At 47.8% G+C, this 14,638-nt stretch overlaps 1 protein-coding gene across 1 annotated transcript in view; it reads right to left on the bottom strand.

Moving 5' to 3' along the window:
* CASQ2 (calsequestrin 2) overlaps nucleotides 1-14,638 on the bottom strand; it is a 126,230-nt gene that overhangs the window by 11,330 nt on the left and 100,262 nt on the right. Inside the window, exons 9-10 of the mRNA XM_073551056.1 lie at nucleotides 10,700-10,800; nucleotides 8,549-8,623 (exon numbers count right to left, since the gene is read on the bottom strand). Of these exons, the coding sequence (XP_073407157.1) occupies nucleotides 8,549-8,623; nucleotides 10,700-10,800 (176 nt within the window). The remainder of the gene's footprint in view (nucleotides 1-8,548; nucleotides 8,624-10,699; nucleotides 10,801-14,638) is intronic.

Raw genomic sequence — 14,638 nt, 5'->3', positions numbered from 1 at the left:
CCCGTCCATGGGCATAGGGGCCCGGGTCCCATGGACGGGATAGTACGTCTGATGTCAGGAAGGGGTTAAGGATGTTCTTACACATTTCCCATTATTTTCTGTATTCTTATTTCTGAGGACATTGTCCCAGTAACCAGATTAAGGGCATTTCTAAGCTTCCTAAAGTTCAGTGTTTTGTGACTCCCTGACAAGTCCCCCTAGTGAAACACAAGTGACACTGTACAATATTGTGGTCACTATTTCCTAGATGCCCGATGACCTGCAGATCTGTTATTCTGTCCGGTCTGTTAGATAGTATTAGGTGTAAAGTGCTGCTCCTCTGGTCGGATTCTGCACCAATAGTGAGAGATAATTATTCTTGGCTATTAGCAGAAACCTGTCGCCTTTATGGGTTTCGCAGGTCTCTGTTTCCCAGTTAATATCCGGGTTGTTAAAGTCCCCCATAACAAGGACCTCATTATGGGTTGCAGCTTCATCAATCTGCCTTAGTAGTAAACTTTCCATGATTTCTGTTATATTTGGGGGGTGTAACAGACCCCAATGAGAATTTTGTTATTTTTCCCTCCATGTATTTCGACTCATATGGACTCGACATCCTCATTCCCTTCGCTAATATCCTCCCTTAAAGTGGACTTTAGACAAGACTTTACATAAAGACAAACCTCCTCCTCCTCTCCGATTTTTACGATCCTTTCTAAACAGACTGTCACCCTGTAAGATATCTGCCCGGTCACAGCTTTCATAGCTTTCATGACCACCTCTAGGATCTTATATGGAGCAATAAACTTTGGACCCATCTTCGCCGACGGCACCTTAAGTTTAATGTTCCTGGAAGACAACCAAACCTTATCCCCAATCTTAAAAGCAGGACCCACCGACCGTCTTCTATCTGCCTTTGTTTTTTGGTGAATCTGAGCAGTCCCAATATTCTTTTGAACCTCCCTCCAGACATCCTCGTCTCTGCACGGCGACTTCCACGCCAGGGCATTCAGAACTAATTCTAGAAAATTCATCAAAATGGGGATGAAAACTATAATTACAGAAGAATGGTGAGGTTCTGGTAGATTGATTTACTCGGCCTTTAAAAGCAAATTCAGAGAGCAGTAAAAACTAGTGATGAGCAAGGAGGCTTGGCAATGCTCGCCCGAGCATCACTGTACTCACGGTAGTTGGCGAGTGCCGAGCATTTCCGGTATTATTCGGTGGGAGCTCGGGACTCCGCCCTGCATGTTTGGCGCTCTTTAGAGAGCCAATCAACAAGCAGGGATTGTCTGCCATGTACTGTACCGCCGCAGCCATCTTTGTTGTGTTATTACAGTGATTGGCTGGCCACACAGCGTCATCGGGTCTATAAGAGACCTGGTGCTGCTCTGCTCATCACAGTCACATCCGTAATCAACAGTGTAGGGAGAGCTGCTGCTGAGATAGGGTCAGATGTGGGGGTTTATAAGTTAGTGTGGGTATACCATCATAGGATCCACAAATCCAGTTAAACCAAAAGTCCTTAAAAGGACTAATTACAGGGTATATAGATTGCAGTGCTAGGTTGGCAGGGAGTGTATGTGGCTCTATACACATCAGTGCAAGGCAAGCAGGCACTGTATGTGTGTATATAGATCTCATTGCATACATCAAGAGGGTCCATTCCATTACTGTCTGCTGCTGCCTGTTACATATATACAGTACCTAGCCCCAGGTATCAGTGGCCAGGAATAATTTTTTTTTGCATCTTAATCCTAATTATTTTATTCCAAAGCAATCCAGAGCCCTTTTTTTTCTCCATTTGCTTGTTGACACTGCAGACTACAGCCAGATGCTTTTCATAGCACAGTGTGAAAATCCAGAAATTTTAAACGGGTTAGCCTGCCCCAGGCATCACATCCGAGTGCGCAGAAAATTCTGCCATTTTTGTGATACTGTAGAATTTTCTTGGATTGTCTTATACAATTTTTTGACACTATTTTGCTGGCAAAAAAATATTTAGTGACATCGCAGATATTTTACCAAGATTACCAGGCCCTGGTAGAACCAGTGTACTCTGATAGTAGGACCACTGTCCTGATAGCCAGAGGGGTAGTCAATGTCCGCAAGGGGAGAGTACCGGTACGCATCCTGAATTGTGGGGAAAAATAGGTCCATTTACCCCGGTATGCCACCCTTGCTAAGCTGTTCACTGTTAGTAACAATGCAATAGAGGCAGCAGAACCCTTGCTTCCATCCGACCAGGTGGAGGACAATGGCTCTGAAGGGCAGCAGGAGAATTGGTGTCAGCAGCTACACGTAGGCAATGACCCACTCCTTTGCACCAAAAGCATGGGGTTTACCGAGTGGCTCAAGAGTATGAGCGGGTCTTCAGCAAACATCCTCTAGACTTTGGGCAGGCAAAAGGGGTCCAACATCATATCCCACTGGAGATCATCCGCCCATTAAAGAGAGGTACCGGTCTATACCCCCAGCACACGATCAACGTGCCAAGAGTATGTTACGGGAGATGAAGGAGGCTGGGGTAATCAGAGATAGTTGTAGCCCTTGGGCAGCTCCATTAGTCCTCGTCAAAAAGAAAGACTGTACCATGAGAATGTGTGTAGATTACAGGCAAATTAACAGCATTACACACAAGGACGCCTACCTATTACCTCGAATTGAGAAATCACTAGCTGCACTGAGATCCGCTAACTATTTCTCTACCTTAGATCACACCAGTGGGTATTGGCAGGTTCCCGTGGCAGAAGCAGACAAAGAGAAGACAGCGTTTATGACACCAATTGGCCTCTGCGAGTTTAACTACATGCCAATCAGGCTCAGCAGTGCACCGGGGACGTTTCAGTGGTTAATGGAATGCTGCCTAGGACATAAAAACTTTGGAACTGTCCTGCTGTACCTGGATGACATCATCATCTTCTCCAAAACCTGTGAAGACAACTTGAAGCACCTGGCCGAGGTGTTTGAAGCCCTGTCCAACTTTGGCCTGAAAGTAAAGCCGTCCAAATGCCACCTTTTGAAACCCAAGGTGCAGTACCTATGCCATTTGGTAAGCGCGGAAGGCGTGGCACTAGACCCTGACAAAGTCATCGTTATCCGAGACTGGCAAAGACCCAGCAACATTCATGAAGTAGGGCAGTTCCTTGGGTTGATGGGCTACTACCGGAGATTCATCAAGGGCTTCACCAAGATAGCCGCACCTCTGCAAGACCTGCTAGTGGGCCAATCCAAGAAGGCCAAGAACAATAGTCCTCTGTTTGAATGGAACAACAGGCTAGAAGAATCCTTCACTCGGATGAAGCTGGCTCTCATGGGGGATGAAGTCATGGCCTACCCTGACTATGACCATCCATTTGTACTTTACACAGACACCAGCAACGTGGGATTAGGAGCGGTGCTGTCACAAATGCAGAAAGGCAGAGAGACTGATTGCCTATGCCAGCAGGAAGCATCGTCCCACTGAAAGAAACCCAGACAACTACAGTTCCTTTAAACTGGAGTTCCTCGCCATAGTCTGGGGGGTAATGGAATGCTTCAAGCACTACCTGGCTTCAGCAAAGTTTACTATCTACACAGACAATAATCCGCTAACCCACCTTGAAACGGCAAAGCTGAGTGGACAGGAGCAGGCTCGGCTGTCCAACTACGAGTTTACCATCAAGTACCGAGCGGGACATAAGAATGCTAATGCTGATGCACTGTCCAGGATGCCCAATTCACCAACTGGGAGAGAAGATCCAGAAGAACTCGAAGAAATTGAGTTACCAGCTTTCCACCGTCTAGCTGCGGCCCAGCGCTCCCAAGGGGTGAGGAACAAGCGCTACATCGTGCAAGAGGCCACGTTAAACCCACTGCCATACCATGAGTGGGCAGAGACGCAGGATAGCGATCCAACAGTCTGCCTAGTAAAGGAATTGTTGACACAAGCTGACTCCCACCCTGGTCCAGATGCTCCACATGAAGCGCAGAAGTTGTGGAAGGAGAAGGGCAAGCTGTTCATCTATGAGGGTAAGCTGTGTTGGAGGAACATCAACTCACACACTCATGAACTGGTCTGGCAGGTGGTAGTCCCGAAGCGGGATGCGCCAATGGTCTTGGAGGCGTACCACGATGGAGCAGGACATTTCGGGTGAAAGAAGTTGGAGGTCCTACTTTGTGAAAGATTCTACTGGGTTGGCATGAGGAAAGCTATTGAGAAGTGGTACCGAGAATGTGGCCCTTGCAACCTGCGCAGGAAGACCATAAAATCGAGCGAACCCCAATATAGCCCATAGTCACCAAACAGCCGCTTGAACTGGTAGTTTTGGATCATGTGAAGTTGATCTGGCTACACCTACGCTCTGACCATCGTTGACCATTACTCAAGGTTCTTGGAAGTCGTGACTGTCAAAGACCAAACAGCAAAGATGGCAGCCAAAGCGTTTCAAGAATACTTTTGTCGACTGCATGGTTACCCTGAACAAGTACTCATTGACCAAGGCCCAGCCTTTGAGGCAGAAGTGTTCCAGGAGTTCTGTAACCTGTATGGCTGCAAGAAAATCAGGATGACGCTGTACCATCCACAGACAAATGGCATGTGCGAGAAGATGAACCAGGTGGTAATTGACCTATTGAAGATGTTGCCCCTGGAAGAGCAAAACCTATGGCCAGAGAAGTTGCCGGATGTGGTAGATTTATTCAACCATATCCCAGTAAACTCCTCCAACTGCGCCCTGCACCCCAGCCTACCTGATGAGGGCAAGACCTGGCAAGTTACCCATTGATTTGGACATGGGAGTTTTAACACCTGAGGTGACATCACCAGATGCAGACTGGGATAAAGAGCGGCAGCAGCAATAGTGCGTGGACCGAAGTTCGTCCCAGGCAAGACAGAAGCAGGAAAGAAACTACAATCAGCACGCCCCTGCAGTTCCCTTGTCACCTGGAGAACTGGTACTCAAAAGGAAAAGACGAGTGCACAAACTAGATGACCATTGGGAGGCTGAGCCATACACCATTTTACCTTCAGACTCTCAAGGTGTGCCTCATTAGTAAGGATGGAGGAGAAACCTCAGCAGCAGTGTCAAGAGATCATCTAAAGCTGTGCACTGACCAACTAAAGGAAGGGATTGAAGACCCAGACATTCCTCAGCCCATGGAAGAGGTGGAGAAAAAGATCAGTACTTGGAGATTTCCCTCCAGATTGGACAAGACTGAACCAGCCCATAGTCATGCCCGTCTTGATCTTTCCCGAGCCAGCAGTGCCAGAAGGAGATACCACTCAAGACCAGCCTGAAGACCAGCGGCCTCAAGAAGCTGATGCCACACCAGTAGAGGAGCAAGAAAATGTAACCCATGCCAGCGGCGAATCTGTCATGCCCACGGTGAGCAGCAGTAATCGTAGAAAATCAGGTATACCTGTACTACGTAGAGTCACTCGTAGCGTAACTGAAAAAGAGCGCACTACACCAGTGGTAGCAAGCACAGTGAATCAGGTTAGATCACCAGCAATACCAGTGCTATGAAAGTCTACCCGTAGTACCAAGGTAAAACCCACATAAGGGGGTAAGTAAAGTGCGTAAGGAAGATATGTAAATATGTAATGTAATACGTAACCATTAAGCATATGAGCCTACAGAGACTTACTGAATGAAGCTTTAAATTTTTTTCGTAATAATCTGTTGAGGGACATTTGGGTCACAGGACTATGTTTGACCAGGAACTTACTTGTATATAGTTAACAACATGGCTCAGGAATGAACAATGGACAATGATGCATAGACTAGTCGTCACCAGGACTATTTTTGAGCTTTGATTTTTGTCATTTGTATTTTTGAAATCTTGTAAATAATTATTATTGTTCACTTGTTATAATGTTTTGTTTCCTCAGTCCGGGAGTACTGAATTTCCCTAGGGGGAATGTGGCACCCCAGGGCCCGGTTGCCACAGTGGCATTGCCTCCCTTACAGGGGGGTGATGACATGCCTGGAAGAAGGAGGGGTTCCCTGACCAAATAATACTTACATCCAACACTTTTCCTGACTCCAGACCAGAAGGGGGAGCTCCAAATCCGGTTTGAGGGGAGCTTCTCTATGAGTTCTGGCCTGGAGGTGGGGTCAGTCAGTCAATGTCTGAGACTGAGAGAGACAGAGTCTGAGTGAAGAGAGGAGAAGTGAAAGAGAACCTTGGGAATGAAGCTGTGACCAAGCTGACCTCAGAGTACAGCACTAGAAGCAGGACACCGGAGTCCATGGCTGACGGGTACAATAGTCCAAGCAGCTAAATCCAGGGGATTGCAGGTCTCCTGGCTCAGCAAACACCCGAAGGCACAGCAGCAGACCAGAGCCGCCATAAAGGAGCAACACCTGCAATAGGCTCAAGCTGCCTGCCATGTGGGCAAGTACTTCAGAACAATAAGGAATTGAGGACTGAGCATAGCTTTAGGCAGCAAAGTCCTCAGAGGACAGCGCAATAAGGAGGCCTCAAATCCCATCAGGCTTAGTGGATCCTAAGTTGCTTCCAGGCTCCCTGGATCTCCATTGTCATCTGTGACTAGTGCCCCAGCCTGCACTTCAAACCGCGAGTAAGGCTGGTTTCACATTAGCGCTTTTTAAGCGCACGCACGGCCGGGGGTAGCTCCGCCCCCGAGCCGGCTCCTTGCTTGTAGCGCCGCCTCCTAGCGCACAGCGGCGCCTGCGATCGGCGCACCCTATCTTTAGCATAGGGTGCGCAGATCGTGCGCAGGCCGTGCGCTAGTTGCGCTTTGACCTGCGCTGCGCACTTTTGACGGTGCGCCGTGCGCGCCAAAATCCGAAAAGTTTGACTTTGGCGCGCACGGCGCACCGTCAAAAGTGTGCAGCGCAGGTCAAAGCGCAACTAGCGCATGGCCTGCGCACGATCTGCGCACCCTATGCTAAAGATAGGGTGCGCCGATCGCAGGCGCCGCTGTGCGCTAGGCGGCGGCGCTACAAGCAAGGGGCGGGCACGCCGGGCAGAGAGCCGGCTCGGGGGCGGAGCTACCCCCGGCCGTGCGTGCGCTTAAAAAGCGCTAATGTGAAACCAGCCTACGAGTGTGGAAACTGCACCCTGCTGTGTCCTTGGAGTTATTTACTGCTCCATCCACCCTGCACTACATCCATCATCACCATCTTTAACAATATAATTGCCCTGGGACTAAGCTCTACCTGTGGAGAGCTGTATCAACTCTGCTGCAATACCATTAGCCCCAGAGGTCCCTTTAAGCAGCGTCAGCCATCCTTGGCCAAGTACCACAGGTGGCGTCACGAATCATCTCTTATAAACCAATTTATACCCTTGGCCTGGGTCAACTCATAAAGTCCCATGGATTCCAGTACCACCTTTATGCTGACGACACTCAGATCTACCTCTCTGGCCTAGACTTCACCTCTCTGCTGCCCAGAATCCCGGAGTGTCTATCAGCCATATCCTCCTTCTTCTCCTCTCGCTTCCTCAAGCTCAATGTGGACAAATCTGAACTCATCATCTTTCCTCATCTCACAGATCTTCCTTACCTGACCTATCTATCACAATTAATGACATCATGCTTTCCCCAGTACCGGAAGTCCGCTGCCTCGGAGTAACCCTTGACTCTGCCCTGTCCTTCAAACCGCACATCCAAGCTCTTTCTACCTCCTGTCGCTTCCAGCTCAAAAATATTTCCAGAATCCGTTCTTTCCTCAACCCTCAATCTACTAAAATGCTTGTGCACGCCCTCATCATCTCCCGCCTCGACTACTGCAACATCCTTTTCTGTGGCCTCCCTGCTAACACCCTCGCACCTCTCCAGTCCATCCTTAACTCTGCTGCCCAACTAATTCATCTCTCTCCTCGTTACTCCTCCGCTTCTCCCCTCTGCATATCTCTTCACTGGCTTCCATTCCCTCAGCGTACCCAGTTCAAATTACTAATACTGACCTACAAGGCCATCTATAACCTGTCTCCCCCATATGTCTCTGAACTAATCTCCCGATATCTTCCCTCACGTAATCTACGGTCATCTCAAGACCTCCTTCTCTCCTCCACACTAATTCGTTCCTCACTCAACCGCCTCCAAGACTTCTCCCGAATATCCCCCATCCTCTGGAATTCTTTGCCCCAACACGTCCGACTATCAACCACATTCGGATCCTTCAGACGGAACCTGAAAACCCATCTCTTCAGGAAAGCCTACAGCCTGCAATGACCCCACTGCCTCCTCACCACTACTGGAGATATCACGTCAACCAACACCGGAACTACTGCAACCCCCAACCTACTGTCTCCTTCCCCACCATCCTGTATCATGTAAGCCCGAAAGGGCAGGGTCCTCTTCCCTCTATATCAGTCTGTCATTGTTAGTTTACTGTAAGTGATATCTGTACTTTGTATGTAACCCCGTCTCATGTACAGCACCATGGAACCAATGGGGCTATACAAATAATAATAATAATAATAATAAACTTCTTTTCCCCTTTAATCATCATTTTTCATTGGACGCCCAGGGCCACGGACTGGGTCACTGCTGCCGTGACACATCCCATTAAGAACCGGCCCTGGCAGGCGCTCCATATTCAGTCTCGATACTTACATCCGTCACATTAACGACTCCAATTTGTGGTCTGAACAGGTCGATATTGAAAGTCTTCTCCCAATATGTCACCAACTGTGGAGGGAAGATTGCAGGTTATTAATAGTTCGATAGACATGGTGGAAGTGAAAATTAAGATGTCAGATGTAAGAAACAATAAGAAAGACACAGAGGAAAGGACATTCAGAAGATTATGGAGAGGACATTAGGGTCTGGAGGAGTCACAGGAGTTTAGAGAAAGGCATAGCGAAGTCTGGAGGGGCAGAGAGGAGAATAAAGAGGACATAAAAGTCTGGAGCGGGGCCCCTGATCTGCGGGGCCCCCTTCTGTACTGCTGTTCACGGGGCCCCACACAGCAGTAAGTGCTGTCATGCCCTGATGGCGGCCCTGGAAGAGACATTGAAGTTCAGATGAGGCAACAGTGAGTTCAAGATGAGGTGGATATGTATTTCTCAAAGCGAGAAAAGGGTTTGATGGGAGGCAATAGAGAAGACTGGAGGAGACGGGAGTCTGGGGATGACAGAGGAGTCTGGAGGAGATAAAGTAGTCTATAGGGACAGATATGTATGAAGGATATGTAACGGTCTAGTAGAGGGCGCAGAGAAGTCTAGGGGATGACAGAAATATCTGCAAAGGACAGTGGATTCTTGGGAAGGAGTGGTGGAAGAATAATGTGGAGGAAGAAACAGAAGAAACAGAACAAAAAGAAACAGAAAAGTCTGAAGATGACAGAGCATTGAGAAGTCTGAAATAAACAGAAGAGTTTAAAGGATTAAAGAGAAGTTTACAAAAGACAGGAATGTGGCCAGGGAGAGAAGCATCTGAAGGAGAAAAGAGGAGTGTGGAAGAAGACCGAGGTATCAGGAAGACAGAGGAATCTAGAGAGGCAGAGGTCTTTTTTTGGAAAGGGCAAGATCTGAAGGACAAAGGAGCCTGGAGGAAACGGAAGAGTCTGACGGAAGGGACAGAGTAGTATAAATAAAGTAACAGGAGGAGGGGGGCAAAAAATTTGGAGAGGGCAAAAGGAATCTGAAGTAGAGGACATAGAGCCTAGAGGATGAAACTGGAATGTGGAGAGGGATACATGAGCCTGGAAGAGAACACAGATGAGTATCAATGAAGATGGAGAAGTCTGGAGAAGACAAAGGAGCTTGGAAAAGTGAACATAGTTGTGTGGAGTGGACAGTGGAAGCTGAGAGGACAGATTGGATTGGAGGAGGGCTTGTTTCCTGCGTGGTGACCTAGGGTTTTTATTGCCACCATTGTGGGGTAGATACGATGCTCTCACCGCTTCTTATTGCCTTGTTTTGTGGCGTTGTAGCAACCAGAAACCTGCACTCCTGACGTTTTGATTTTCTCTTTAGTTTTTAGAGATCGGAATATGGGAATCAATTTTAGATTTGGTTAGACTGGGCTTTTCTGAACATGTTGATTTTTTTATTTTTTGTGTATTTTTTATTGTTGAATGTGTAGAGGGGTATGTGTCACAGGGGGCCGCTGGACTCAGGAACAAGCGTCCGCGACAGATCGCTGCCCTTGATGCCGCTGTCAACAATTGGTTGGTGCAATTAAGAAGTTAATTAGAGGCCAAGGCCAGATATGTAAAGTAGCCAGCGGGTGCAGCTCCTGAGCCCGCTCCCTGACACATTTCAGGGCAGATATTTATGTCGTAGGACGTTAAGGGGTTGAGATGGAGCGACTGTCTTCCTGAAGCACCCGTGCTGTCATTGTCTTGGCCATTTCTCTGGCAGCTTAGCCGTCGACATCTTTGCCTTTTACTTTCTGGCATACAGAGAGGGAGGCTTCCAAACAAAACGCCCCGAAGAGCGAACAAGTTACTTCTTTTAACCACTTGAAGGTTTCCACCGCTGAAGTGACACATGACGGCACACGTGCACACTCGTCCTCACATTGCTGTGCCCTATGATAATTTTTTTGCGTTGCTTTTTCGGGTGCTCTCCAGGTGGAGCCCCCCTGAAATAGGTGTTGTGTGCACAACCCCTGCCTGCCACTGGGTTATTAGAGGTAAAAGGATCTGAAGGATATTACGTCCTTCACCTGATGATTTGTCTCTGGAGGAGGCATCCGTCACTGCACAACGATATCACAAACTCATATCAGGTAGTGTAGAGTAATAGAGAGTAACGTCACCAGAGGGAATTCATCCGGGTCGATCCACACAATGCTCAGGTCCGGATTCTCTGTGTTCTCTTTGGCAACTTCCTTCAGAATCTGGAGAAACTCATAACCGTCTGATGTCCAGGAGCAGCGAAACCACACCGGAGAGAAGAATCAGAAGAAAGGATGACCCCCATCATCACAACACTCATCACCGTCTTCATCACAACACTTATCACCCTCATCATCACTACAATCACCACCCCATCATCACAACACTCATCACCCCATCATCACAACACTCATCACCCCATCATCACAACACTCATCACCCTCATCATCACAACACTCATCACCCCATCATCACAACACTCATTACCCTCATCATGACAACACTCATCACCCCATCATCACAACACTCATCACCCCATCATCACAACACTAATTACCCTCATCATCACAACACTCATCACCCCATCATCACAACACTCATTACCCTCATCATCACAATACTCATCACTCCGTCATCACAATACTCATCACCCCATCATCACAACACTCATCACCGTCTTCATCACAACACTTATCACTCTCATCATCACTACAATCACCACCCCATCATCACAACACTCACCACCCCATCATCACAACACTCATCACCCCATCATCACAACACTCATCACCCCATCATCACAGCACTCATCACCCTCATCATCACTACACTCATCACCCATCATCACAACACTCATCACCCCATCATCACAACACTCATTACCCTCATCATCACAATACTCATCACTCCGTCATCACAATACTCATCACCCCATCATCACAACACTCATCACCGTCTTCATCACAACACTTATCACTCTCATCATCACTACAATCACCACCCCATCATCACAACACTCACCACCCCATCATCACAACACTCATCACCCCATCATCACAACACTCATCACCCCATCATCACAACACTCATTACCCCATCATCACAATACTCATCACTCCGTCATCACAATACTCATCACCCCATCATCACAACACTCATCACCGTCTTCATCACAACACTTATCACTCTCATCATCACTACAATCACCACCCCATCATCACAACACTCATCACCCCATCATCACAACACTCATCACCCTCATAATCACAACACTCATCACCCCATCATCACAACACTCACCACCCCATCATCACAACACTCATCACCCCATCATCACAACACTCATCACCCCATCATCACAACACTCATCACCCCATCATCACAATACTCATCACTCCGTCATCACAATACTCATCACCCCATCATCACAACACTCATCACCGTCTTCATCACAACACTTATCACTCTCATCATCACTACAATCACCACCCCATCATCACAACACTCATCACCCCATCATCACAACACTCATCACCCTCATAATCACAACACTCATTACCTTCATCATCACAACACTCATCACCCCATCATCACAACCCTCATTACCCTCATCATCACAATACTCATCACCCCATCATCACAACACTCTTTACCCTCATCATCACAATACTCATCACCCCATCATCACAACACTCATCACCCCATCATCACAACACTCATCACCCCATCATCACAACACTCATCACCCTCATAATCACAACACTCATCAGCCCATCATCACAACACTCTTTACCCTCATCATCACAACACTCATCACCCCATCATCACAACACTCATCACCCTCATAATCACAACACTCATCACCCCATCATCACAACACTCATTACCCCATCATCACAACACTCATCACCCCATCATCACAACACTCATCACCCTCATAATCACAACACTCATCACCCCATCATCACAACACTCATCACCCCATCATCACAACACTCATCACCCCATCATCACAACACTCATCACCCTCATCATCACAACACTCATCACCCTCATAATCACAACACTCATCAGCCCATCATCACAACACTCTTTACCCTCATCATCACAACACTCATCACCCCATCATCACAACACTCATCACCCTCATAATCACAACACTCATCACCCCATCATCACAACACTCATCACCCCATCATCACAACACTCATCACCCCATCATCACAACACTCATCACCCTCATAATCACAACACTCATCACCCCATCATCACAACACTCATCACCCCATCATCACAACACTCATCACCCTCATAATCACAACACTCATCACCCTCATCATCACAATACTCATCACCCCATCATCACAACACTCTTTACCGTCATCATCACAATACTCATCACCCCATCGTCACAACACTCATCATCCCATCATCACAACACTCATCACCCCATCATCACAACACTCATCACCCTCATAATCACAACACTCATCACCCTCATAATCACAACACTCATCACCCCATCATCACAACACTCATTACCCTCATCATCACAATACTCATCACCCCATCATCACAACACTCTTTACCGTCATCATCACAATACTCATCACCCCATCATCACAACACTCTTCACCCCATCATCACAACACTCATCACCCCATCATCACAACATTCATTACCCTCATCATCACAATACTCATCACCCCATCATCACAACACCCATCACCCTCATCATCACAACACTCATCACCCTCATCATCACTACACTCATCACCCTCATCATCACTACACTCATCACCCTCATCATCACTACACTCATCACCCCATCATCACTACACTCATCACCCCATCATCACAACACTCATCACCCCATCATCACAACACTCATCATCCCCATCATCACTACACTCATCATCCCCATCATCACAACACTCATCACCCCATCATCACAACACTCATCACCCCATCATCACAACACTCATCACCCTCATCATAACAACAATCATCACCCTCATCATCACTACACTCATCACCCTCAGCATCACAATGCTCATCAGCCTCATCATCATGCTAATTATTTTCACGCTCATTAAGCATTGCTATACCTTTCATAGTCATTATCATAACCCTCACCCTAGTTGTTATTCCCATCATGGTATCTGGCAGTTTTATAATACTGTGAGAATCATGTGGGAACAGTGGATGAGGGCAGGTATATCTCGCCCAGATTCCTTTCCTATGTGGCCTAGTCTGGTCAGTATCCCACCTGGTGACTAATGAATAATGGAGGCGGATATAAAAGGATGCCAGGTGGTTGTGTGAGTGTCTCAGCCTGGGGACACAGAGAGCCTGTCTGTGTGAGAGACACACGTGAGTGGAAGCAGTGCCCACTGTAACTGTGGTTTGGCTGGACGGGAGAAGCCCCCAGTTGGTAGTTAGGTTGTACCTTGTTTAGTTAGTGCCGGACAGGCAAGGATTTGTTTTATGTTTTTTTTCTTTATGCATTGCTTTCACCGTTAATAAACCTGACCCAGTGTCAGTTATACCCGGACCCCGGCTGTGCACCTGAGGTTCATGCTGAACGCACGTGACCTTTGACCCCAGCAAAGCCGATCCCGGAGTGTTTTATCACATTGTGGTGGAGAACGCGGGCATCACGTGAGAAGCATGAGCATGGAGGACGTGGTGAAAGCGCTGGTACAGTCCACCGCCGTCCAGCAAGAAGCTAATCGGGTGATGATGGCCCAGCTGAAGGAGTTGGTGGACATGACAGCTACGGATCGTTCGCTTCTCCAGCAGGTGGCGCAGCATCTGGCAAGCTTACCTGAGGTTAACCTGGAAGCCGAGTCGAGAGTGATTCATGTGAGTCGGTACTGGCAGAAGATGACGACCGAAGATGACGTCGAGCCATACCTGACCACGTTTGAAAGGACGGCGGTGCGAGAAAAATGGCCGAAGACACAATGGGCTGGCCTGATTGCCCCGTTTCTTTCCGGTGAGGCTCAAAAGGCATATTATGACTTAGAACCTGAAGCCGCACAGGACTTTGACAAACTGAAAGCCGAGATCTTGGCCCG

This window comes from Dendrobates tinctorius, unplaced genomic scaffold (genome assembly GCF_039654945.1).
Source record: "Dendrobates tinctorius isolate UK_male_01 unplaced genomic scaffold, ASM3965494v1 ptg000172l, whole genome shotgun sequence".
Lineage (NCBI taxonomy): Eukaryota > Metazoa > Chordata > Amphibia > Anura > Dendrobatidae > Dendrobates > Dendrobates tinctorius.
This window is presented reverse-complemented; position numbering and strand designations above follow the sequence as displayed.